Consider the following 24,974-nt stretch of genomic DNA (forward strand, 5'->3'; position numbering starts at 1 on the left):
GATCACGCTGGTCTGGGACGAGCTTCAGCGCGATCCCGACATCAAGGTGCTCGTGCCCAACATACCCTACTCCAAGATCATCATGGAGCAGCTGCTTCAGTTCCCCGCCGAACGCATGCTGTACTTCAACCCTGGCGAGGGATGGGAGCCCTGCACCGTGCACTACGCCGAGACCGTGCTACTGCCCACTCCCGTGCCCACGGGCCACCCGCCCATGGAGATGATGACCAAGCTGCGTGAGATCATGGTGCAGGCGGCGCGCAAGCGGGAGGGCCTGGCGGACACGCCACCACCCTCGGCGACCAAGGACAAGGTGGTGATATACGCGTCGCGAACCAAGACACCCAGTCCACAGCGCAAGGTGGACAATGAGCGCGAGGTGATCGATGTGATCAGGGCCGAGACTGAGGCCAAGGGCTACCGACTGGTCGTGTGGGATGGCGAGGAGGTGCTCAACTCAACGATCGTCGAGCTGGCAAGCCGCACCAATCTCCTGATTGGTATGACAGGCTCCAATCTGGCGCCAATGATGGCCATGCCCACTGGCTCGACCGTCATTGAGTTCATGCACGAGAATCCCTGGCTGTCATGGTGGGCCACATCCGAGTCACTACAACACAAACATTGGATGTTGCCACTTGTCAAGAGTGGCACTACACATGAGACCGAGTCCATCAACATCCCGGTTGATTCATTAGTCAAGACCATTCAAGAGGCACTCAAAGCAATGTAACATGTATGATTCATTGATTGATTGAATGATCAATAAATAGATAGAGATATATAATAGATTTATAAATCTGATTAGCGGATGTGTAGTGTGTGTATAATGGGGCTGAACATGATCAAAACGAAGTGTCGAGTGGGGAGTCTTTGCACCCGCTACCCAAAAGAGATACTTTGTGCAAATGGTGTCAACGATTGGCAGACAAAAAAAAACGAGGATCAGATTCAAACAACCCCAAAGAGGGTCCTTGTCTTGGCAATGATCAATGAGTGAGAGGTGTGTCATTCAAAACAAACATTCAATCATTCAATCAACCAACCAAGCATTAGTTTAGTTAGTAGTTGTAGAGACAGTGTGAAGTTGAAACGAACTATGATTATGGACCAACCTGGTGATGAAGGTCCAACAACATCGACAGCAAATGGACTCAACTCGTCCGGTCACCCTGCCACACCATGCACACCAAGCACTTCACTTCATAAAGAGGACGACTATAATTATGGTAGGTTATTGGCCTTCCGACCAAATCATCACTGTGGATACTTACTAACCAAATGTGTGTAGAGAACATGATTACACCTTCACTCAATCTATACGCGACATCACAAGGTTATGAACTTCCAGTGTCAATGCCATCTTCACCTGTTCATTTGGACAATGATATAATGACTTCGACGACGATGACTTCGACTATGGCGACGACTTCACCAACATCGACTACTGCAATAGCCACGACAGCTACGACGACTACCACACTGCCTCTGGCCCTGTCTACGACAACAACCACAACTACCACAACATCCACATCCACATCCACGCCGACACCCACATCCACATCCTCACCGCCAATCTTAATAACTTCCAACAACCACACCAACAATAACAATAACATGACAACAATAACCTCTAATGTATATAACAACAACAACAATCATAATAATCACATTAACAATCTACTTCAACCATCTTCACCATCGACCAACTCAGCCTCATCGACATCATCAACACCAATCACAATGCTAATGTCACCAATGTCACCTTCACGCTCACCTCAGCCCTCACCTATCTCAACACCAACCTACTCACTAAGCAGCTCAGTCTCTTCAATCTCAACGCAATCACATCAACAACAACAGCAACAACAACAACATGTTAGAAGTATATCACCTCTGCCGCATACCAAGCATCAACAACTACAACAACCACAACATCAGCAACAACAGTTGTCACCTGCCGCTAGACTGTTACAGGCGAACCGTGCACCACATATTAAGCTACATGTTGTATCGAATGAGTATAGATTCACAGTTTTCACTCCGACAGCTATCAAGGTATCAGAACTAAAGACCAAGATATCGACAGAGTTTGAAGGATTGTTCGGCCCGCTCAACACCTCTGGCAATCCATTGGCGCGTGCCAATCTCGCCACAACACGTCTGCGAGATTGTTTTGGAAATGACCTCTCCTACACACATTCAGTTGGCGATCTGCTCAATGACTTGGATACTGTTGTGGCCGTGCAGCCATCCGATCACACACTCTTCACTTCTATATTCCCAAACAACAACAACAGCAATAACAATACTAATGTCAACATGAGTGGCAACATCAGTGACAACATTGGCACCATGAATGGCAACAACGGAAACATGATGTTTCCAAATATGAACATTAACAACAATAATAATCATATTATTATAGTTAATCAACCAACAACAACAACAACAACGATGACATCTGGAGTAAACGTGGCAACAACAACATCAATGATGGTTACAAATTGTTCCAGTCCAAGTCAGGAAACACCAAACAACAATCAACCAATCAATCCAAATGTCGAGATTTTAATGGACAATAGCAATCAGTATTATTCAAAGGTATTCCTGAGTTGATCCTCCACCATCCATCCATCTCCTCCATCTATCCATCAATCCAAACATCAATAATAAATATATCATTATTGATCTATTCATCCAAGATTGAGGTAAACTTGGAAAAAACTTAAAAGGCGCCAAACAACCAAGTTTGCTAGTTTCGTTTCATTTCTCAAGTTCGCGTCATTCAAACAAGAAGAGATAACTATTATTATTACATATAACATATAACATATAACATATATATAATGTCTGTAGAGCTTGAAGAGAAGTTCTTGGATCTATGTACAAGAAATCCAAATGTATGAGTCAAACTGTCAACCATCAGAGACGACTGATGTTATATTCATTAATTCATTCAATCGTACTAACTTAACATGTAATACAGGGTGTTTCACAATCCAAGCTTGAAACAGAGCTCCAACATCCCATTGATCAGGTGTTGTTGGTCATCAACAAACTTGTTAAAGAGGTAACTATCGAGGTTGTCAATGAACTAATCGTGATCCACTTATAACTCACTCACTAAATCAATCAATCAATCGCTCATACATAGGGAAGGCTTATATATATACAGAATGCTGATGGATCATCGATGTATAAAGAGGTCACAAACCAAGAGGATCAACTCAAGTAAGTGATGAGCGAATGAATGGATGATGAGCGATATGAATGATTGACTGACAATTTGAATGAATGAACAGGTTTAGAGGATTGACATCTGATGATATGTTGGTATATCAATTGATTGAACAATCAAAAGATAAAGGTACATGGACCAAAGAGCTCAGATTACAGAGTAATCTACAACAGACACAGATTACAAAGATTATCAAGTTGTTGGAGGGCAGGAAGTTGATCAAGGCTGTAAAGACTATCAATGCAGGAAGGAAGAAGGTGTACATGGCCTTCAATGTTGAGCCGGCCAGAGAGGTCACTGGAGGCTCACTCTACTCTGGCGAGCAGAGTATGGATCATGAGTTGATCGAGGCAATGAAGTTGTCAATCAGCTCGTTCATATCGAATAAGGGTGCGGCCGACCTAACAGAGATTATGACCTACATGAAGAAGACTGGCGAGCAGGATCTCAACATCGAGGACATCCAGACCCTGGTCAACAGTCTCATCTACGATGGTTTGATCGAAGAGATGAGAGACACAAGAACAACCTCATTGCTAGGTGTAAGTCCATCCATTCCTTCCTTCATTCCGTCCCTTTGATCGCATCACTCACCCACATTCATTCAATCATTATAGAGAAGAATGGGTATCATTTACAAACCGACCAAGACGATCATTCCAGAGAATCACTTCTGCAAGATGCCTTGTGGTACATGTCCTGTGTTCCATCTCTGTCAGGACGAAGGCGAGATCACTCCAAAGACCTGCATCTACTTCCAACAGTGGCTTGATCAAAGCGATGATTTGGACTTCTGATCAATCAAATCAATCGAACAATCAGTCAGGAATGCAATCGACCAATCAAACAATCACATGCAATCATAGCGACATCCTTGAAAGTGTTTCAATGACTCGCGACTTTAACGCTTCGGCACAACAACAGCAACAAGAAGACAACATGGCAACAGACTCAAATGAATGAATGAATGAATGATCGATCCAATGAATGAATGATTATTGAATGCCTTCACGAAGAGTTCGAATGGTCTTGATCAATGTTGACAACACCTCTTTCTCAGACTTGCGCACTCTGATGGCGTTGGCCATGTTGAGGGAGATACTGCTTGCTCCAACCAATTTGACATCTTCTTCATACTGCTTGATCAGCTCGATATCCTGCTCGAGGGTGGTGTCATAAGTGTCGAGGAACTTGGAGAGGAAGGTGATCATGTACCTCAGCGCAACCTTCTCATTTCGCTTGTTGAGTGGCTTGTCCCTGGTCTCCTTGGTGGTGAAGTGCGTCTTGGCCTCGTCCAGCTCTTGCTCGTTGATGTTCTTGACGCGTGCATACACCATCAGCTCCTTGGGCATCTTGCCACGAACGAGCATGATCTCACGCGTAACATTGGCGCCTCGCAGCAACTCACCCTTCTTCATGCGGAGTGGTTCGTCCTTGCGCAGGTCCTCCATGTCGAGGTAGACGGTGTCGCCAGACGATCCCTGCGGGAACACAAAGCCATAGTCCATGAGCAATTGTGCGCTGCTAAATGTCTTGTAGACGCCGTATGGCGTGAACACCTGCTCGCCCTTTTTGATTGGCTTGTTCGAGTAGTATGTCAACTTGTTGGGTCTTGAGTCGGGGACGACCTGTGCGTTCTCCTTGTCCTCGGCATTGAACATATCTGCCAGTGGAACCAATCCACCATCATTCTTACTCAAACTGAATGCTCGCGACCATATACAACTAAGTGCCCATCTAAACAATTCAAACGTATACTCTGGTTTCTTGAACTCGTCGTTGACAGTCTATGTGATTGAATGAATGAGTGAGTGTCCGCAACATGTGTCCAAGAAGACTTGTATGACATACCTTGAGATGATCAAAGATTGTATCATAGTGATGCTGGATACCTTTGCTCCTACCCATGGCAAAGTCGCGTAGTTTTGATCGTTGGAGGGCGGCCATCTCTTCATCGTTGAAGTAGAGGGTCGTTGTGAATGTCTCTGGCAGGACAGAGGCATAAGGATACCAAAAGGCATCAGTGTTAAGTCTAGAGTACATCAAGTAAATTGCCTGAGCATCCGTCCTTGCTATCTCACTCTGTTTCATCAACTCCACAATCTCTTTTGGTATATGCTTGTCAACTCCATCCTTTGCCATCATAATACCTGTTGGTACTTCAATCAGTTTAGTACTTTTCTAAAGATTGATTGATTGATGAGTTAGTGATTGAGTTGGTGATTGAGTGTGATTGAGTGATTGAGTGTACTTACCTCGATATCTTTATTGGCTACTATTGATCTACCATAGCCATCGATGTGTACTATGTTCAATGAATCACTCATGAATACTCCATTGTCGGTGAGCCATGTTATGAATGATGTCAAGTCACCTTGTTGTTGTTGTGATGATTCAGCTGTTACCAACGTTGATGATATAGATAACAGTGACACAACAGTTAACAACAACAATGTTACTACTACTCTTCTATTATTACTATTATACATGTTTATGTTATGTTATACAAGAATTGAACAAAGATCTGACCGTCTCTGTTCTTGCAAATAAATATCCCATTATTGGGTTCAACTATATATGAGGGAAAGATTTGGTTGCGTTCCTTGGCATCAAGTTCATCGGAATGAACTGAGCTCAGTCCACTTGAAGTCATGATCATCAATCATTCATCATTCCAAACAAACAATGAGTGATACACATATCATTCATCATGAAGTGTTCCACAATCACTTGTTGTGTAGAACTATACTCAATCATGTCAGTGACATTCACAAGAGATCGGACTTGAGGTCAACGATCAAGGGTAGTGTGTTGCATTCAAGTGGTGACCTGATGATGATGCTCAAGTACAATGCCACTGGGATGTTCATTCAATCATTCGACAGTGTTGCCAACAACTATCCAATCAACACAACATATTCTGAAGGCAATTCCAAATGCACTGGAGAATGGTCATTTGGATGTGTTCAACTTTCTCATGGATGTTCTGCCTTCAGTGATCATTGACGATGATGATTCAGTTGCCACAGTTGAAAAAGTTCATCACAGCATCATGTCAATCTACTTGATTGAACGATTGAATGCAAGTCCACTCATCAAGTACGAGCCCGATGATGATTGTCTCATTCAGGCTCTCAAGTCTGGCGACAAGGACATGATAGAACACTGCTTCACGGAGCTCTCGGAGAGAACACTGAACTATAGACTTGAGTCCGCTTTTAGGGAGGCCATGGAACTTGGTAATGTGAGCATTGCCAGGAGGCTGATGGCATTATGGCCAAAAATGAATGTCACTGGTTCTCACATCGTCTTATTGCTCGAGTCGCTAGGTCGACATGCCAGTGAGGTTACCGAGTCCACCATTATCGAGATTCTCATATTAGTGCCAGAACCTTCATATAATGAAGCAGATATTATTCGGGCAGCATCAAACATCTCCCTGTCCATGATCAAGTTGGTGGTCGATCACTTCAACTCAATGCCAAAGAATGATGTTGACAGAATGAAGGCCACAGACTTTAGAAAATCGATTGATTTGTGTGCCAAGCGATGCGATGTCCAATCGATTGACTATCTGATCGATGTGGCAATCAATGTCGATGGCAAGAATCCACCAGCTAATATTGGAAGCGGCTCAGTTCGCGTTACTAGAGTCAGATATGGATGGGATCAACACCGGATACATGATATCATCACATTGGATGTGATCACCAACTCGTCAGTGTTGACATATTTCATGGACAAAGGATACATCAATGTTAGTGACGACAATGACAAGTTCAACAGCAATGCATTGTACACCATTGTCAACAAAGCATGTGTCAGTAACAACTTGGACATAATCCGCACGATCTATCAACGATGTTTGACACCATCACAACTCCAGAGATGTCTTCCATCAATGTCCAGTATCAACAAAGCAGTGAGCAACAACCATCACAGAATGATCTGTTATATGTTTGAAGGTGATCGTGATGTTGATCGTGTTGGAACATCATCATCATCATCACTCTCACCTTATGTTCGAGCAGGTATCAATCAACGATCCATCAACAATCTGGTCAAATATGTTCGCCATCAAGCCTGTGTTGATGGATGTATCAACATCATCAACATGTGTGATCGTATCATTGACTCCATGGAGTCAAGCCAGTCTTGTGCAAATGGCACATTAGACCGACGGTCCAATCAATCTTTATTGTCTGCCAATTTGATGGTCCAACTTAGTTCTGGAGCTCAGCATCCAATGTTATCTTACAGTTGAGGGCCTATATCAATCAATCAATCAATCAATCAAACATAATAATAAAGTTAGTGTCAACCAATCAATCAATCAATCACTCATACTGCTTCATTCTACAAACCTTTGAGACTGGACATCCCTCCTTGGCCGCCTTGGCCTTCTCCATGAATTGCTCCTTGGTGATGCCTGGCACTTTGGCGACACACTTGAGTTGGATCTCGGTGAAGGTCCATCCAGCGGGCTCCTTGGTCATGCCGAGTGTGGCCGTGGTGTTGATCGATGTTGGTGGGAACTTGATGCCACTGAGCTGTGCGGACAATGCCATTGAGTAGCAGCTTGCGTGTGCGGCAGCAATCAGTTCCTCTGGGTTGGTATGCTTCTCTACAGCATTCTCACCGAATCTCGATGGTACAGAGTATGACAAGTTGTTCAATATTTTGCTCTGAGTAGTCACAACGCCACTGCCCTCAGTCAACGATCCCTTCCAAACTGCATTAGCGAATCTTCTGATCATTCTTTATAACTAACTATTATGTGTATGTATATATATGAATATGAAGTTGATTGGTTGAGTGAATGAATGGTGAACATCACACCAACAAAGATTAAACGCATGTCCCGAAGTTGATCAAAATGGGTCCATCTGCTGACCCGTCGAAGTTCGCTCGATACACCCACAACCATCACATTCATAATGATGACAAAGGGTTCGTTTACTCTTCCAAGTTGATTGATGACTTGAATCTCGCGTATAGTAGTACCTTTAACTCCTTGTGAGCATCGGCAATCTCCTCCAACTCTGTGTCGATCTTGGCAATGTCAGCCTCGAGTTTGTTGATGTAGTTGTCTAGCAATTCCTCTGTCTCTGTCTTCTCCGTCTCCAAATAAGCCTCTCCCATCAAATACTTGTATTTAGTTTCATCGTCTGTCTCTATAAATATATCATCTTGAGCGTCTCTTGCTTTCTCCAAGTCCTCCTATATTATGATTGATCGCGGCTTTTTGTGTCAGACTCGATGGACTCGTCTTGATCATTCATTCATTCATTCATTCAACTTGATCATACCTGCAAGTATTTCTTCTGTCTAAGTATCTCATGCTTCCTGTTGTTCAGTCTACCAAATGTATTGATCATCTTCTGGTCATCATGAGTGACGTCTGTCTCAACCTCCTCATTCTTATCAAGCTGTATTTTGTTTGAATGATCATTTGATTGATTGAGTGAGTGAGATAACAAGATCAACGTTTGAGTTGAACTCATTATAGTAGACATACCATAATAGACTTTGTAGACATTATAACTCTGTATATCTATATATATATTTAAAAGTATCTTATTTGTTGACAATGAATGGTCGTTGACTCGAAGGAGACCTATTATCTTCAAATTCAAACAAATGTGCCAATTCACTCATTTTCATCAACTTCATCATCTTCATCAACTTCATCAACTTCAGTATTGGTTGGACACAGATACAGATAACAACATATTATATATGTCTATTAATAATATACAAAGTGGACATAATAGGACTGGATCAGGTCAGAATCATCCTAGTCCTCAAGTATCAGGTGCACATCAACATCAACAAAATCAACAACAATACCAACAACAACATCAACAACAACAGCAACATCACTTTGACATTGCAACATGGGAGAGAAAGAGTAAACTTGATATCGAACAATCATTGGTACTCAATAACTTGCAATCATTCGTAGTGTCCGAACGACCACTTCCAACAAAGTTCATTCAATCACAACAACAGCAACAGACACCTCTATCTCCAATCCCAACAGCAACCACATCCTCAGCGGAAGATGAGGATAAAGGTGTACATGACAAGAGCCTAAAGTTGCCAGAGAAGCCTATTGAGAACTTGGGCCAGTTCTATGATTGGTTCTCAATGATTGAGAAGTCATCAACGCATCTACATCAGTATGAATGGTTCTTGGAGACGATCGTCAGCTATGGCCAGGGTACCGATGAGCTTCAGAACCAAGTTCAAGACTGCGAGTCACTAGTAGACAGCATCCAATCAGATTACTCCAATCTCACAAAGAAGACCAGCCAACTTCATGACTCTTGTGAGAAGTTCTTCAAGGATGAGGTGAGTTACGAACATACATTCATTCATTCATTCAATCATTCAATCATTCAATCATACTTACACTGCTCCATTCCTACTCCAATAGCTACGATTGAGATATATTGTACAAACTATACATGAGAAGTTGAAGTATTACCTTGAACTTGAGCAGTCGACCAAGAGGTTCAACAGCTCAAACCTCCAAGTCACTGATCCAGCATTTGTCGCTTCACTCGAGACCCTGGAAGACAGTATCCAGTTCATGAAGAAGAATGTAAGTACCTCAAAATGATCCGCATTCCCATCAATCACTCACTAACTCAATCAATCAATCATGAAGGCCAACTTCCAAGCAAGTGGCAAGTATTCTTTACAATACTCATTGTTGTTCCAGAGAGCATTGGGACTGATCAAGGACTATATATGCTCATCATTGAAGATTATAACAAAGGAGATATTGACATCGACAAAGGACTGGGACCAAGACTTCCAGATATCAAATATCAAGTTCCGTGCATTCGCACCAAAGTTGAAGCCACTATGTCACGAGTTAGAGAAGCGTGCTGTCGGACCATACGTAGCATTCATCAAGGATTGCCACAACGTCTACTTTAAGAACAGGAAGCTGATACTCACGCCAACCATCACAATGAAGCTGGCCGAGCTTGCCAAGAACAACGAGGACATTCCAACCATGGTCCAGAACCTCTGCATCTACATGGTACAGATCTACGAGAATGAATACCAAGTCTACATCGACTTCTTTGACAACCAGACCTTCAACTTCAAGTAAGTCTTGGTGGGCCCACCTGTACCCTTGCCCTCGCCCCCAACCCCAGCCCTAACCCTCGCCCTCCCCTACCCTCATAGTGACCTGCTGGACGAGTACTCTCAACAGCTATACGACACGATCAGACCTATTTACATTCATATGCATTCATTTGAATCACTTTGTAACTTGGCGCACTTGGTTAGGAATGAGATCTTGGAGGATATCATCGAACAATCGACCAAATATAGTAATGGACTCAAGTTGGCTGTACAACGCATGCTACAAGACATCCAAGAGAGATTGTTATTCCTCATCCAAACCTATATCCGTGATGAGATCAGGACATTCTCACCAAAGCCAGAAGACATGGATTATCCCAATCATCTACAATCATGTATGTGTCCCTCCTCCCTAGGCATCATGACCCACGACCATGACCCATACTAACAATCATCATCATAGTGAAAGAAGAGACAACAACAGGTGGAAGCATGTACTCCACATGGTATCCAACATTGGAAAAGACACTAACATGTCTATCCAAGCTATATCTAGTTGTTGATGTATGTGCCACTCACTCACTGACTCAATCAACCAATCAATCACTAACTCAATCAACGAATAGAATAAGATATTTGAAGGATTGGCACAAGAGGCCGTCGAGGCTTGTACATATACACTTATCAAAGCCAGCGCAATTATTGCAACACAGAAGGACAATCCACATGCCATCACMAGATTCCTATCTATTCCTCATCAAATACTTTATCATCTTGCGCGAGCAGATCACACCATTCGACATCAACTTTGTCATTATCGAGAAGATAGTAGACTTTCCAAATCTCAAGCGTAAGTCCATCCAACTCTGCCTTGGAAAGTTATCCATGGTCTAATCATTCAATCAATCATATCTAGATGCACTCTCAACATTGTATAATTATGGATCATTGTTTGCATTGTCAACAAACAATCCATTATATAATGTTATTCAATCTGCTGCCAATCCAAGAGTGACCAACACAAGCATCGACTCAAAGAAGGACCTGGAAAAAGAGTTGAAGCACGTCATTGAATCATTCATCATCTCAACATCCAACAATGCCATCGATCATCTATTATCATTACTTACCAAGGTATGTTTGCTTGATACATCACGACCCATGGCCCAATGACCCTAACCCGAACTTAGATATCAGTACATTTGAATCAAAGTGGAACGGATAATCATTTGACATTGTCTCAACAATCATTTGCAGAACCAGCACGTGTTAAGGAGACAATCGAGGCCACCGTAGCTAATATCAACAGTTATTTACCGGTGGTGTTGTCAAAGATGAAGTTGTATCTGTCGCCAATGACACAGGGTTTATTGGCAAAGCCAATCAGAACTAATATAGCCGATGGATTCGATCAAATCAATCAATATGCCAGGAAGTACTATACTGATGATCAGATCAAGTCCATGCACCTACTCACCTCTGATGAGTTAAAGGCCATCCTCGACAACATTGTTCCAGTGCAGCTATCAATCAAGACAAGTACAAGTAATACTCCTTCAACAACAACAACATCATCCTCTGTTACCGTTACGTTGCCATCGCCACCAACATCCACTACTACGTCCACTACTACAACTAGCTCAACTGCTACTACCAAATAAATGGCAGTCCAGTATCAATCAATCAAAGTTCACAGACAGTCCATCCAACCAATCAACCAACATACCTACCAACCAACAAAGCTCAATGATGATGGCCTGGCCAGACCAACTGTCTTGAAGTCTGACTGACCTATCTGGCGAATGTAGTTTGACCTGACGTGTATCGACAAACAGCATTTCCTGAATCCGAATATCTGTAAATGATTGAATGGAGTGACATGTACGCATACATATCCATCCATCCATCCATCAATCAATTAGTGTATGACGATCCAGACAATCTGTTCGCGTCACGCACTCACTCTTGGTTTACATCTGTAAGACTTATATTTTACTTGTATTCCTTTAAACATCAACTACTAATCAATCACACACGTATCAACACACTCAAGATGTCATGATCATCAACACTCCACAAGTTCACTCGACACACACACATATCACACGATCAATCACACATACACACACACATTTATCTTCCCACCTCAGCATCAGTAGTATCAGACTTTGTAAGAGATGAAGTGTTCGCGTCAGACAGAGACACCTCTCCATCATGGACAACAACAAATATTTAGAGGTTAGTGTTGCCCATCAACACCAAATATGTTGATGACGAAATGCTGGACAAGTGGATATTGGATAGAGTGAGTGATTTGATTGGAGGTGGAATATGGAGTGAGTGGATGATTGATCAAGTATGTGTTGTCGTAGATGTAGATAAAAAATGTTAACATAATCATTATAAGATAGTACTATTGGATTGGATTGATTTGATTGATTGATAGAGAGATTGATGGAATCATCATCACATGTCTGATCATGTACTTATTAAGTAAGTGTGCCGTGTGTGTGGGTATATCCATCAAGTCAGCAGTAGCAGCTGTAGCATTAGCAATAGTGTTCCATCACCATCATCTAATATATATTTGTTTATTATCCCACTTCACTTCACTTATCTCACTCTACCAATTAACACTGACGGTCATCAACATCACTCGCACTGTCCAACCATCAATCAACAACATCAAGACATCCACTTTACATCATCAATCATTCTAACATCAAACCAACCAACTCTTAATATATATTTATATTATTATCTCTAACTTTATTATTATTTATTATTAATATTATTAAGTATATTTATTTTATTATATATATTTATTTATTCAATCAATCAATCAATCAATCAATTCGACAATCAACATAATCGAAAATGATGCACAACTCGCCATTATTTAATGGCAAGAGGAACGACTTCTTTGCAGGTAATTCCAGTTTGAACTCAATATTCAATGGATACCAGGGCATCCAGAAGAGCAGGTCATACAGTCCATCCTACTCCACCAACTTTAATGTTAAGCCACAATCACCAAACTTAAATGGAAACAACAACAACAATAATAACAACAACAATTATAATCCAAACAACAATAACAACAATAATAATAATAACAATTATAATCCAAATAACAACACTCCAAACAACAACAACAATAATAATAATGGAGGAGGTGGTGGACTCACCAACTCAGTCAGCTTTGGTGGATTCGATTACCAGAGTCCCAAGTTCCTCAGTTCACCAACCAATATGAATGGTAGTGTTAGTAATGCAAATGCCAACAACAATATGATGATGATCAATAATGGAAATGGAATGGTAAATGGCATGGGCAATGGCATGGGCAACAACAATCATTTACATCCATATTATCAACTGACTGATCAAGTGTCACCACGTCAACTGGCTCAACAACAATTGATCCAACAACTGCTGGAACAACAACAGCAGACCGCCCAACTGTTCAAACAACAACAAGAGTACCTAGCACAACAACAAAAGGCCCAAGAAGAGAAAGAGCGCATCCTTCTCCAGCAGCAACAACAACTTCTTCTCCAACAACAACAACAACTGTTGCCATCGTCCAAGGTTGACATCCAGGTCATCGACCCTCAGCCACAAGTTCATATCCAGAACCAGTCTCAGACTCAGTCTCAGGCCCCACATCCACAAGTCACAAAGTTGGACCTTCAGCCCAAGACTGCTGTGATGGTGACCAAGCAACCTCAGCCACAACAGCCGGTTGTTCAGAAGCCACAACAGCCGGCTGAGCCAGTGTTGAAGCAAGGCAAGTCACAGAATGATATGATGTCCAAGCAGTCATCGTCCTCAGCCCAGCCAGCCAAGCAGAGTATCCAACTCAAACAACAACTTCAACTCGAGTTGGACAGTCCACATTTTGAGCCACCTCCTGCCCTCATCATTCGCAAGCCCAACGAGAAGTCATCATCATCATCATCGTCCGCGCCACAACAACAACAACAACAACAATCACACAACAACAAACAATCAACATCAGCATCATACTACGACAGACAACAACAGATGTTCAACAACTTACAAGATGATGTGATATTGGAAGTTGATGAGCAGGAGTTGGAGCGCGAGCTCAATGGCGCTGATCTGTTGGACGACGAGGATCCATATGATTTGGCCAAGTTCAGCAAGAAGGATGTGGCATTGATCAATGCCAAGTCCGAAGAAGGCAGTGTGCACACATTCTCCGAAGAAGAAAAGGTAGCCTACTCCAAGTTCATCTCTGAGATCCTCTCCGACCAACAATCCGGCCTGAGCAACTACATCCCCATCGACTCATCCACCAACATGTTATTCACAGCCTGCAGTGATGGTGTCCTACTCAAGTAAGTCCACTCTGATCATCTTCAAAGTTCTGTGATTGATTGACTAACACTCATACATCATATTAGTAAACTGATGGAGGCAATGTTCCCCAGCCAAGTTGACTTGAAGGGATTGGTGATCAAGTTAAAGATCAATCCATTCGAGATGATTGGTAACCAGAATATTGTGATCAAGAATGCAACAAAAGTTGGATGTGTCATCGTCAACATTGGAGCTCAAGACCTCGTCAACGCCACACCCTACCTCGTACTCGGTATCATCTGGCAGATCATCAAAGTAAGTTTGGCCACTCATTCATCATCCTGGGAATCATTCCAATCACATATTAACAATTATCCATTGTTTAGGCTGGACTATTATCCAAGGTCAATCAGAATGCCAATGAGATATTGGATATATTGTTTGAGGAAGAGGATGAGGATATGATGTTGGACTCGGCAAATGGAATGATTCCAAGCAAGAGGATGTTGCATAAGGATGGACACGAGCACTCAGCCGAACAGATTCTAATTCGTTGGGTCAACTTCCATTTGGAGAAGGCAAAGTGCGCACGTGTCATCTCCAACTTTAGCGAGGACATCCAGGACAGTGTGGTCTACTCACACTTGTTCGCTCAGTTGGTGCCGCCCGAGTTTGCTCACCTGGTCAACAAGGTCCAGAGCGAGCCCAACCTGTTCACGCGTGCCGAGTACATCACCGAGGCATGTGGCAAGCTTGGTGTCAAGTGCTTCCTCACACCATCCGACATTGCCTTGGGCCACCCCAAGCTCAACTTGGCTCTTGTGGCATCGCTCTTCAACTCTGAGGCGTCCATTGCTGACATGCGTCAACGCCTTGAAGGCGAGAAGAGTGAGCGCGACCGTCTTGAGCGCGAGAAGATGGACCAGTCCGCCCTGGAGCGTGAGCGTCGCGAGTTTGAACGCCTGGCACGTGAGCGCGAGGAGCAAGAGCGTGCCGAGCGCCTGCGTCTCGAGCAGGAGCGCAAGGCCCAGGAGTTGGAGGAGCTGGAGCGTGCCGAGCGCCAGCGCGCCGAACGCGAGCGCCTGGAGCGTGAGATTGCCGATCTAGAGCGTGCCGAGCGCGAACGCAAGCGTGCCGAGCGTGAGATGATGGAGGAAGAGTGGGCCGAACGTGAGCGCGAGGAACGTGAACGCTACGAGCGCGACAAGGCCGACCGCGAGAGATATGAACGCGACAAGATGGAGCAGGACGCTGCGACGCGCGAGCGCCGCGAGAACAACAAGGAGTTCAAGATTGTGATGCGCATCCAGAAGCGCATTACCGAGTCACCAGAGGTCTTTGAGAACCTGGACAAGCTAAAGGGTGAGATCACCGAGCTCAAGCGCAACATCATTGGCGAGATGCGTACGACTACTGGAATGCGCGCCGACCTGCGTCGCCTGACCAAGACCATCGATGTCGTTCGCGAGAACCGCGCCGAGCGCAAGAAGTTGGCACAGAGACAGCACAAGCGTGTGCCACAGCCAAACAAGGGCGTGCCACCCCAGCTCAACGAGATCAAGATGAAGAACTACCAGAGCTTATTCCACCACCTCCAGACTCATCCCAAGCTGATGGGTCGTGTTCTCTACCTGCTCAGCAGCAGCCAGTTGACCAAGACCTCGCAGAACGTCCTCCTGAGCATGTTCCCATTCGAGGTGTCCCCTCGCGAGGAGGATCTCTTCCTCAAGTGTCTGAGCACTGCCCTGGACTACCAGATGGCCGCGTCTGCCTGTCTCACTGACTTTGTTGCCGTGGACTCGGTGCCAACACATCTGCTCTATGGCTACTTCAAGAAGCGTGGCTACAAGTACCTGCAGGATGTGATCGCTCCAATGATCAGCAAGGTGCTGTCGACGCCAGAGCTCAACCTCAACTTTGACCCACTCTGGATCAACAAGGAGTTGCAGAATGAGAATGTAATCAATCATGGTGCATCACACAAGCATGGCGCCGCCGTCTCCAAGACACACGAGCAGGCGCTGGAGGACCCCAAGGTCGCAACTCTTCACAACAACCGTCTAGCCCAACTACTCGAGTTGGCCGAAGGTTTCTTTGATCGCATCGTTCGCTCAGTCGATCAGATCCCAGCTCAGATCCGCTACATGTGTCGCGAAGTCACTGAGAAAGCTCGCGTGGCTTATGGTGGCAAGGGCGACCCCGACTTCCAGGTGCCATACTACTGCTTCATCTACCGTTTCGTTGCGGCTGTGATCGCTTCGCCAGACTTGCTCAATGAGTTGGTCCTCCAACAACATCCAATGATCTCATTCCAGCAACGCGCCAACCTGTCACTGATCTCGCGCGTCCTTCAATCAGCTTTCTCCAACACTGCTTGGCAACACACATATCAGACGCCCAAGATCGCGTCCTGGATTGACGCCCACAAGGATGTCGCCGCCAAGTTCCTGTACACCATCCCCGACGTACCAGATCTCGACGACCTCGTCCACTTCAACGACTACAATGACATAATGAACGAGAATGGCATCCACTTCTGCACAGTTATCGGACTGTCCGAGGTGATCTGGATGCACGAGACCATCGCCAGCGTGTTCTACGACCTGGTCAATTGCCGCTCCCTCTCCTTTGAGGAGGTACGCATGAGTGATACTCGTTCCAGTTTGTCTGATCGCTACTCGACCAACGGCGCGCAGACACGCCGCTCAACACTGCCAACTATCAAGTCCAAGAGCGACGACGACGAGCTTGATGGCGGATTGGGCCGCCTTCAGACTATTCTGAACCGTCTAGAATCACCTCTGATGCTGCCAGAGCAAGGTGATCGCGTCATCCAACTGACATTCATCAATCACCAGGCACCAGGTGGTGACTCGTCGGACAGCCATCACCGCGATCAGTTCAAGGAGGCAAAGCGATGGATGATCGACATCCTCGCAAAGACTCCATCACCTCGCAAGGACGTCAACACAATCAAGATCCTACAGGACGCCATTGTCTTCTGCAAGTCTCAGAACAACACAGCTGAGAACATGTCACTCGTGGCCAAGTGTGACCAGCTCATCGACCGTCTACGCACATTCCGCCAGGAGTTGGTCAGCAGCGAGCCACATATATTTGACATCTTCTTGCTGCAGGTCGAGATGGAACTAGAGATGATCCTTCGCAAGAACAAGTTGATGCGTAGCGAGCTCACCCGTCTCTACAGTCTGCTCAAGGCCACACGTGTCGAGTCCGCGCCACTACAGGAGTTGGTCAAGTTCCAGGAGGGTCAACTTGCCAAAGCCGTCGCCAAGAAGCAACTCAAGCATATGGAGCGCAAGAGTGAGGTGAAGATCAAGCCGGTCAAGCAGACATTGCTAGAGCTGGTCAAGCGAGGAGTAGTGGTCAGCAGTGAGGTGCCAGAGGCGGCATTTGGAAAGACAAACGTAACAATCAAACCAGTTGGCTATGGAATCTTTGAGATAGAGGCACGTCTTGGCACAGTGTCCAAGACAGTCGTTCTGGATCTGGATCGTCTGTTGGAGTTTAGCAAGCATCACGTCGATGAGTTCCCACTTGAGGGTATTACCCTGGATGTCAACGTGACCATCCATGTACTAAAGAAACAATTCAACCTTATTTAAATAACAATAAAATATCCAATATATATTATATTATATTATTACAATCAATAATCGATCGATCAATCGATCAAGGTATACTATAGTACATGTTTAATCAAATGAGTAACCAGTTTGCACTCTGACCAGCCATTTGACAGCCATCACAATGATGAGGTTGGGCCAGTGGCGATACTGTTTCTGATACTTGACACTTGTGATCTTGACCAATATGATTGATCATGTCATCCAATGGTCCACTATGATCACAGTCAACATGAGGACATTTGATCATATTGATAATATTGTTCTCACAATCATCAGTCAGTCTGTCACTGTGATCGCTGTGTCCATTGATGCTGCTGCTGCTACTTTTGCGATTGGCATTGAACAATTGGTTTAGTTCGTTGGTGTAATCATCAGTTAATTGGTGATTCTTTCGAAGGTGCTTCATCAATCCAGATCGGGAAGTGAAGAAGTGTCCACATGTGCTGAGTGTACACTTGATGTATCCTTTGGCCAGCAACATACCAATGGATTCAGTATCGTCCACGTCAGCTCTCCGTCCATAAACACCGTAGGTCTGGTAGTTTGGACAGGCAGCATACCTTCCACTACATTCATGTTTCTGTTTACAATGATGGCCCAGGCTTCGGAGATTAATATCTGATTTGGAGCAGTCTTGGTGTAGACAACTTAGGAGACCGTAGTTGGGATTGTTGTTGATGATGGTGTTGGAGATGGTAGGAGAAGGTGGAGGCTGCGGCACACTTTCTCCGGCTAGCCGAAGACATCCATTGCAGGATTGTTCGTCGGGGCATATGTGTGTGATTCTCTGGTGATTAAGCATTGCGAACTTGGTCTTGAACCACTTGGTGCATGTTGTGTGCAGACATTTGACCAGTCCATCGGCAAGCAACTTATTGATTGACTCCGTGTCTTCTGTCGACGCCTCGAACCTGAACCGGAATCCCCGTATGTTTGGACAGGTTGCGTAAGTATCAAGGCATCCATGCATTGTCATGCAATGTCTGTACACCTCATTCTTTTGTAACTGCCCAGTGGTGCAATTGTCATGTTTGCAATATACGTGACCTTGGATCGTCAAGTCGTTGTGGACGTCTATGTTGATGTTTTTGTTGGTGCAGTTGTTGTTGCCAAAGTCATTGGGATCGACATCGTGATGGTCTCCGTCTTCTTCCTTCTCAAATGCATACTGATCTTCCTCGTCACCGTCGACATCGAATGACTCATTCAAGGAGATTGCTTTGCGCTTTAGGTTGATTGAATTATGCGTGTTGTTGTTGTTGTTGTTGCTGCTGCTGACGTTGACAATGGTGCCATTCTCCAGCAAGTGATGTCGCTTAAAGTGTTTGCTTGCAACTGTCCTCGTCCTGAAGAAAAGATAACATGATGCGTAGGGACATTTGATCAGTCCATTTGCCAACAACATCTCGATTGATGGCGTATCGTCTGGAGACACAGATATCTGTGTTATTCGGTATTGGAGCTCGTTGGGGCATGTAGCACATGTTGCGGTACATTTATGCGCAACCTCACAGTGTAGTCGTACTTTGTCAGAACTCGGGTATTCTTTGGAGCATCTCTTGTGTTGACAGATGAATGAGATTGTTTGAGTTATGTCAATGTCATTGTCGTAGTCATCATCATCATCATCATCGTCATCGTCATCGTCATCGTCTTCTTCTTGATCCTCTTCATCTTCGTTATGGCTATCTCCATAATCATCATCATTATCATCACCTGCAACGCATCGAATACCTCCTCGACAGTTGTGTCCTTTGGTACATTGATTGTGTGAGGCTTTCCTTTGCTCGTGTGCCTGCCTGCCAGCCTCCGTTTTAAAGAAGTTGAAGCAGGTGCTGTGCGAGCACTTTAACAAGCCATCTTGTAGCATCAACTCGATCGACTTGCTGTCTTTGGCATTGGCAATGAACATCCTCGTACGATAACGTCTATCGTTTGGACAGTTTGCGTATGTTCGTGAATTGCAACCATGAGTTATCGTGCAATGTCTATACAATGAGACGATATTGTAGAAACTGTGTTGTTCATTTATACATGATTGATGTTGACATATGAACTTCTCCTTGTTGTTGTTGTTGTTGTTGTTTTTGTTGTTGTTTATAGACATGTTGTATTATTTATAACAACAACACTATTATCTGTTGGCTGTATGAATTGGAACATGCACTTCATTTGAAAACTCTCCTGTTGCTTTGACGAGAAACACTTTAGGCAACCTGTTCACATCCCAACCATTGCATGTCGGGTAACTGTCGTAGGAACCTCTAATCTTTATATCATTCATATTGTTGACTCATATACTATTTTTTGGTATATTTATTAATATAGTAAATATTCATTTATCTCTTTAAAGTTACTAATCTGTTGATACTTCAACATTAACAACTTCTATCTCTCTTAGATTGCCAAATAGACCCACCCCGATCAACCCCACCAACCCCAACTCGGGTTGAGTGAGAGGTTGGTTCAGGTTTGACTGACTCACCCGGATCGGCGAGCACCAGCCGCAAGGGTAGGACAGGAGACAAGGTATATGCAGCCCTGGCCAAAGGATTGAAAGAATGGTTTATTGGTTGATTGATTCAATGATACGATCACACATGTTGATGATGTTCATACATCCATCAACACAGGCTTGATGGCGAATATATTTGACCAGATTGTTGATGGATCGTTGATTGATACCTGCTCGAACATAAGGTGAGAGTGATGATGATGACGGTGATCCAACACGATCAACATCACGATCACCTTCAAACATATAACAGATCAATCTGTGATGGTTGTTGCTCACTGCTTTGTTGATACTGGACATTGATGGAAGACATCTCTGGAGTTGTGATGGTGTCAAACATCGTTGATAGATCGTGCGGATTATGTCCAAGTTGTCACTGACACATGCGTTGTTGACAATGGTGGTCAATGCATTGCTGTTGAACTTGTCATTGTCGTCACAAACATTGATGTATCCTTTGTCCATGAAATACGTCAACACTGACGAGTTGGTGATCACATCCAATGTGATGATATCATGTATCCGATGTTGATCCCATCCATATCTGACACCAGTCGAGATTTCATCTTGTGGATTCCTCCCATCGACATTGATGGCCACATCGATCAGATAGTCAATCGATTGGATATCGCATCGCTTGGCACACACATCAATCGATTGTCTAAAGTCTGTGGCTGACATTCTGTCAACATCATTCTCGGGCACTGAGTTGAAGTGCTCGACCACCAACTTGATCAGAGACAGCGAGTTGTTGGATGCTGCCCGAACCATATTTGTTACGTTTATATATGTTCCATGCGATAATCTGAGAATCTCAATGATTGTGGACTCGGTCACTTTATCATCTCTGGCAATGTCACGTCCACCTAGCGACTTAAGTAACGAGAGTACGTGATCACCGGACACCTTCATCTCTGGCCGCATTGCAATCATCTTTCTGGCAATGTTAACATTACCAACCTCCATTGCCACTTTAAATGAGTTCCCAAGGTTATAGTTTGTTTTTCTCTCTATGAGCTCCATGAATAAGTGTTCGATCAGATCCGTGTCGCCAGTCTTGAGAGCCTGAATAAGACAATCATCATTTGCTTTGAACATGATGTACGGACATGAATTCAATCTTTTGATCAAGTCGATTGATATGTTACTGTGATGAACGCTTCCAACATTGGCAACCTTGGCAACTGAATCGGCGCTCTCATCATCGTCGTCTGATGGTTTGTCGCCACCACCGATGATCAATGATGGCAGAACATCCATGAGGTAATTGAACACATCCAAATGACCTTTCTCCAGTGCGCATGGTATTGCCCTCAGAATGAGTTTTGTCAGGTCAACGTCTTTTCTTTGAAGGTATGAGTACAATCGTTTCACAATGTCCAAATGTCCACACTTTGTAAACTGATCCGAGAAATAAATGATCCAGTCCTCAGTATGATAATTATTGTCATCATCATCATCATCATAAACTTGGTCGGTATCATCTATAATTGACATCAACATGTCGAATGATTCCATGGGTCCATTCATGCAGCACTCATTCATCAATGGCGGTAGGATTGAAGGAGCCAAGATCTTGTGTTGGAGATAGAACTGGAGTGTCTCGAGGGCACATGGCCTGGTGAACCAGTTTTCATCAATGATGTGATATGTCTCCTCAATTTGATTGAATTCAACACCAAAGTCCATGAGCTTACGAACGATTGCTGGATGTTTGACCGTTGACAAGAAGTGGTCCCTTTGGAACCATTTTGGCGTGGCATATTGGTATGTGAACTTGATGTACTCATCCACGATACGGTCCCATTGTGGATGTGAGAATGATGACGACATCTCGGCAAGGCAACCAGCGTCAAAGTAAACGCTCATGTTTGGATTGAACAGGAGTGCATCCAAGGCAATGGTGTTACACTTGGCGAATGCCTCATACAACAATGTTGTGTTGTGAGGGAATGATTGTTTGATTGAGGTGTATGCCTGTATCAAGTATTCAGTGGCACCATACTTGATGTAATCAGAAAGTTTGTGATTGTCCAGCAATGTTGATCCTTTGATCGCTTTGGATGATGAGTGAATGAGTCCAATGTGTCGCATGATCAGTGTGACAAGTTTGGTATCACCCATCACCATGTGGAATGATCTCTCCAAGACATGTTGGTCTGATGTGCCCCTGTTACCAATCACAGGAGTCAATGGAACTGTAAATCTGATTGTGATTAGATTGACTAGATGTAAGTGATTGATTGATCAATCAGTAATGGGATGGACTTACGGTTGATCATCATCATCACAATGCAGTTGATTGAGTGATTCAATGTGATTGATGCACAGTTTGATCAATCGAGTTGCTCCAATCTTGTAGGCATGATGAAGGACGTGATGGACCAATCTCAAACGATGGGATCTTGATTGGTTGTTGAATGTCGACGAGTTGAAGACGAATGCCAATGAGTGATGAGCATTGTTGGTGGCCATCTTCTCCAATTTCATCACAGGGTGAGTCCAAGTTTGGACAACAACGATTGTCCTCCATCCGTGAGGCCAAGCTGTCGTTGAAGTATCTGGAAGTACTGAGGTCGGTCATTCCTGAGTGCGCGCCGTACTAACTTCTCCAGAGTAGTGGTGTACCCATTGTCCATAATCTGATCTGGCGTGAACAGACCAATGACATACTCAAACACCTCTGATGATTGATTGCTTGCTGCCCATTTGCAAATCTGAGGATCTTTCCTGAACTTGACAGAGTGCTCCAGCATCATCTTAATCTCATCAATCGATGCCTTGGATATGAAATAAAACCCATCATCAGTTTCGACCTCGTCAAAGCTCTTCTTCATGAACTCCATTGCCTCACGACATCTGCTTTGCAGCACCTTTACCATGTGGTATGGAACCTTGAATCTGGTGTGTAGGTGTTTCATCACGGCCAAGGAGAAGTTCGAAGCTATTAGCATTATCTCCTCAAGCTGCCATTTTTCATATGACTGATGATTAATTGATTCGAAGTTGCAGTTGTCGATGAAGTTGCACACAATGTCCACAGTGATGTTGCTGCCAGGCTTTTCCACGGCAACCACCATGTTCTTGAGAGTCTCGAGATAAAAGACCAGCGCAGGAGTTCGTGGTCTGGTGATCAGCATGGCCATCGAAGTGGACATTCTCTGGCACCACTTGGGACAAAGTGACTTGATGTTGTGAATGAGTGATTCTGCGGCCACCAGGTCATCGGTGTGAATGGCCGCCATCGCTCTTATAGCCTCCTCCAAACCTCTGAGGTCTGTCTCCCCGAAACCCATGATGCCATTGAAATACTCGATGAACTCTACATGGCCACGGGACAGTGCTGTCGCAGCTGGTTTGTCATCGTTCTCTGAGATACCTTTGAGATACCTTTGACCTTGTTGTGTCTCATTGAGCATTCGAAGGTACTCGATGTTGCCATCTTTGACACAACGATAGAAGAAGTGCTCCAAGATTCGAACAGACATGTGGTCTGGTAGATTGTCCATGATGTATTGGACACTGGCTGACATCTTGAACTTGGCCGTATTGATCAGGATATTGTCAAGGAGTTGGTGAAATAGGAACAGACATCCAAACTCCTCGTGAAGCACTCGGAGCACCCCGACGCTGACGCCTTGTCGCTTCAACTTGTAGTTGCGGAGACGGTCTTTGGCTTGAGTGACTGATTTGGGTACGGCATCTTCGACTGATTTGACCCTGCCGTAGTCATTGTCTGTCTCTCCGTGAATGCCAACTGGACGTGGAATACTGCCTCGTGACTTGAAGTGTTGAAGCAGGAGACGGACAAAGTGTTCGTTGCCATTGTCGATGGCAAGTGGGAGGCATGTCAGGAAGTCAATGTAGTGCGTCGAGTGGCATGCGGTGGCATCGATGTATGATTGAAGTATATCAATGTTGCCGTGCTGACTGATATCTTCCAAATGAAACTCGGTCTGATCGATGATGATGTTTGGATGTTTGATCAGATGATTGAATGCCTTGGTGTTGTTGTACTGTGCAGCACACTTCAACAATGTTGTGTTGATTGGATAGTTGTTGGCAACACTGTCGAATGATTGGATGAACATCTCGGTTGCATTGTACTTGAGCATCATCATCAGGTCACCACTGGAAT

The 24,974-nt window shown here is 44.2% G+C and overlaps 12 protein-coding genes across 12 annotated transcripts; 5 read left to right on the plus strand and 7 right to left on the minus strand.

The window, feature by feature from the left end:
• Positions 1 to 1,373: 1,373 nt before the first annotated feature.
• Positions 1,374 to 1,619, minus strand: SAMD00019534_092290 (hypothetical protein; the record flags this gene model as incomplete). The annotated part of the gene is made up of 1 exon (XM_012895643.1): positions 1,374 to 1,619. One exon carries the CDS (start codon positions 1,617 to 1,619, stop codon positions 1,374 to 1,376), a length of 246 nt encoding a protein of 81 aa, XP_012751097.1.
• A 130-nt stretch (positions 1,620 to 1,749) lies between these two features.
• Positions 1,750 to 2,619, plus strand: SAMD00019534_092300 (hypothetical protein; the record flags this gene model as incomplete). Its single annotated transcript, XM_012895644.1, has 1 exon — positions 1,750 to 2,619. The coding sequence occupies one exon, from the start codon at positions 1,750 to 1,752 to the stop codon at positions 2,617 to 2,619; it is 870 nt and encodes a 289-aa protein (XP_012751098.1).
• A 230-nt stretch (positions 2,620 to 2,849) lies between these two features.
• SAMD00019534_092310 (hypothetical protein) lies at positions 2,850 to 4,038 on the plus strand (the record flags this gene model as incomplete). The annotated part of the gene is made up of 5 exons (XM_012895645.1): positions 2,850 to 2,903; positions 2,990 to 3,073; positions 3,158 to 3,234; positions 3,306 to 3,783; positions 3,859 to 4,038. 5 exons carry the CDS (start codon positions 2,850 to 2,852, stop codon positions 4,036 to 4,038), a joined length of 873 nt encoding a protein of 290 aa, XP_012751099.1.
• Positions 4,039 to 4,236: 198 nt separating this feature from the next.
• On the minus strand, positions 4,237 to 5,730 carry SAMD00019534_092320 (hypothetical protein; the record flags this gene model as incomplete). The annotated part of the gene is made up of 3 exons (XM_012895646.1): positions 4,237 to 5,028; positions 5,093 to 5,422; positions 5,497 to 5,730. The coding sequence occupies 3 exons, from the start codon at positions 5,728 to 5,730 to the stop codon at positions 4,237 to 4,239; spliced, it is 1,356 nt and encodes a 451-aa protein (XP_012751100.1).
• Positions 5,731 to 6,293: 563 nt separating this feature from the next.
• SAMD00019534_092330 (hypothetical protein) lies at positions 6,294 to 7,204 on the plus strand (the record flags this gene model as incomplete). The annotated part of the gene is made up of 2 exons (XM_012895647.1): positions 6,294 to 7,065; positions 7,128 to 7,204. The coding sequence occupies 2 exons, from the start codon at positions 6,294 to 6,296 to the stop codon at positions 7,202 to 7,204; spliced, it is 849 nt and encodes a 282-aa protein (XP_012751101.1).
• Positions 7,205 to 7,467: 263 nt separating this feature from the next.
• On the minus strand, positions 7,468 to 7,998 carry SAMD00019534_092340 (hypothetical protein; the record flags this gene model as incomplete). The annotated part of the gene is made up of 2 exons (XM_012895648.1): positions 7,468 to 7,509; positions 7,606 to 7,998. Coding segments are annotated over 2 exons (435 nt in total), but the record flags the coding sequence as incomplete, so codon positions are not given.
• A 199-nt stretch (positions 7,999 to 8,197) lies between these two features.
• On the minus strand, positions 8,198 to 8,780 carry SAMD00019534_092350 (hypothetical protein; the record flags this gene model as incomplete). The annotated part of the gene is made up of 3 exons (XM_012895649.1): positions 8,198 to 8,461; positions 8,551 to 8,670; positions 8,760 to 8,780. The coding sequence occupies 3 exons, from the start codon at positions 8,778 to 8,780 to the stop codon at positions 8,198 to 8,200; spliced, it is 405 nt and encodes a 134-aa protein (XP_012751103.1).
• A 200-nt stretch (positions 8,781 to 8,980) lies between these two features.
• SAMD00019534_092360 (hypothetical protein) lies at positions 8,981 to 12,006 on the plus strand (the record flags this gene model as incomplete). Its single annotated transcript, XM_012895650.1, has 9 exons — positions 8,981 to 9,595; positions 9,681 to 9,848; positions 9,915 to 10,363; positions 10,445 to 10,740; positions 10,809 to 10,909; positions 10,972 to 11,014; positions 11,085 to 11,195; positions 11,262 to 11,479; positions 11,536 to 12,006. 9 exons carry the CDS (start codon positions 8,981 to 8,983, stop codon positions 12,004 to 12,006), a joined length of 2,472 nt encoding a protein of 823 aa, XP_012751104.1.
• Positions 12,007 to 13,222: 1,216 nt separating this feature from the next.
• SAMD00019534_092370 (hypothetical protein) lies at positions 13,223 to 18,297 on the plus strand (the record flags this gene model as incomplete). Its single annotated transcript, XM_012895651.1, has 3 exons — positions 13,223 to 14,709; positions 14,776 to 14,986; positions 15,058 to 18,297. 3 exons carry the CDS (start codon positions 13,223 to 13,225, stop codon positions 18,295 to 18,297), a joined length of 4,938 nt encoding a protein of 1,645 aa, XP_012751105.1.
• Positions 18,298 to 18,692: 395 nt separating this feature from the next.
• On the minus strand, positions 18,693 to 20,233 carry SAMD00019534_092380 (hypothetical protein; the record flags this gene model as incomplete). The annotated part of the gene is made up of 2 exons (XM_012895652.1): positions 18,693 to 18,721; positions 18,805 to 20,233. 2 exons carry the CDS (start codon positions 20,231 to 20,233, stop codon positions 18,693 to 18,695), a joined length of 1,458 nt encoding a protein of 485 aa, XP_012751106.1.
• A 654-nt stretch (positions 20,234 to 20,887) lies between these two features.
• Positions 20,888 to 23,311, minus strand: SAMD00019534_092390 (hypothetical protein; the record flags this gene model as incomplete). Its single annotated transcript, XM_012895653.1, has 2 exons — positions 20,888 to 23,042; positions 23,109 to 23,311. The coding sequence occupies 2 exons, from the start codon at positions 23,309 to 23,311 to the stop codon at positions 20,888 to 20,890; spliced, it is 2,358 nt and encodes a 785-aa protein (XP_012751107.1).
• Positions 23,312 to 23,325: 14 nt separating this feature from the next.
• On the minus strand, positions 23,326 to 24,954 carry SAMD00019534_092400 (hypothetical protein; the record flags this gene model as incomplete). The annotated part of the gene is made up of 1 exon (XM_012895654.1): positions 23,326 to 24,954. The coding sequence occupies one exon, from the start codon at positions 24,952 to 24,954 to the stop codon at positions 23,326 to 23,328; it is 1,629 nt and encodes a 542-aa protein (XP_012751108.1).
• Between the last annotated feature and the right edge of the window lie 20 nt (positions 24,955 to 24,974).

This window comes from Acytostelium subglobosum (genome assembly GCF_000787575.1).
Source record: "Acytostelium subglobosum LB1 DNA, scaffold: scaffold21, whole genome shotgun sequence".
In the NCBI taxonomy this organism is placed as follows: Eukaryota; Evosea; class Eumycetozoa; order Acytosteliales; family Acytosteliaceae; genus Acytostelium; species Acytostelium subglobosum.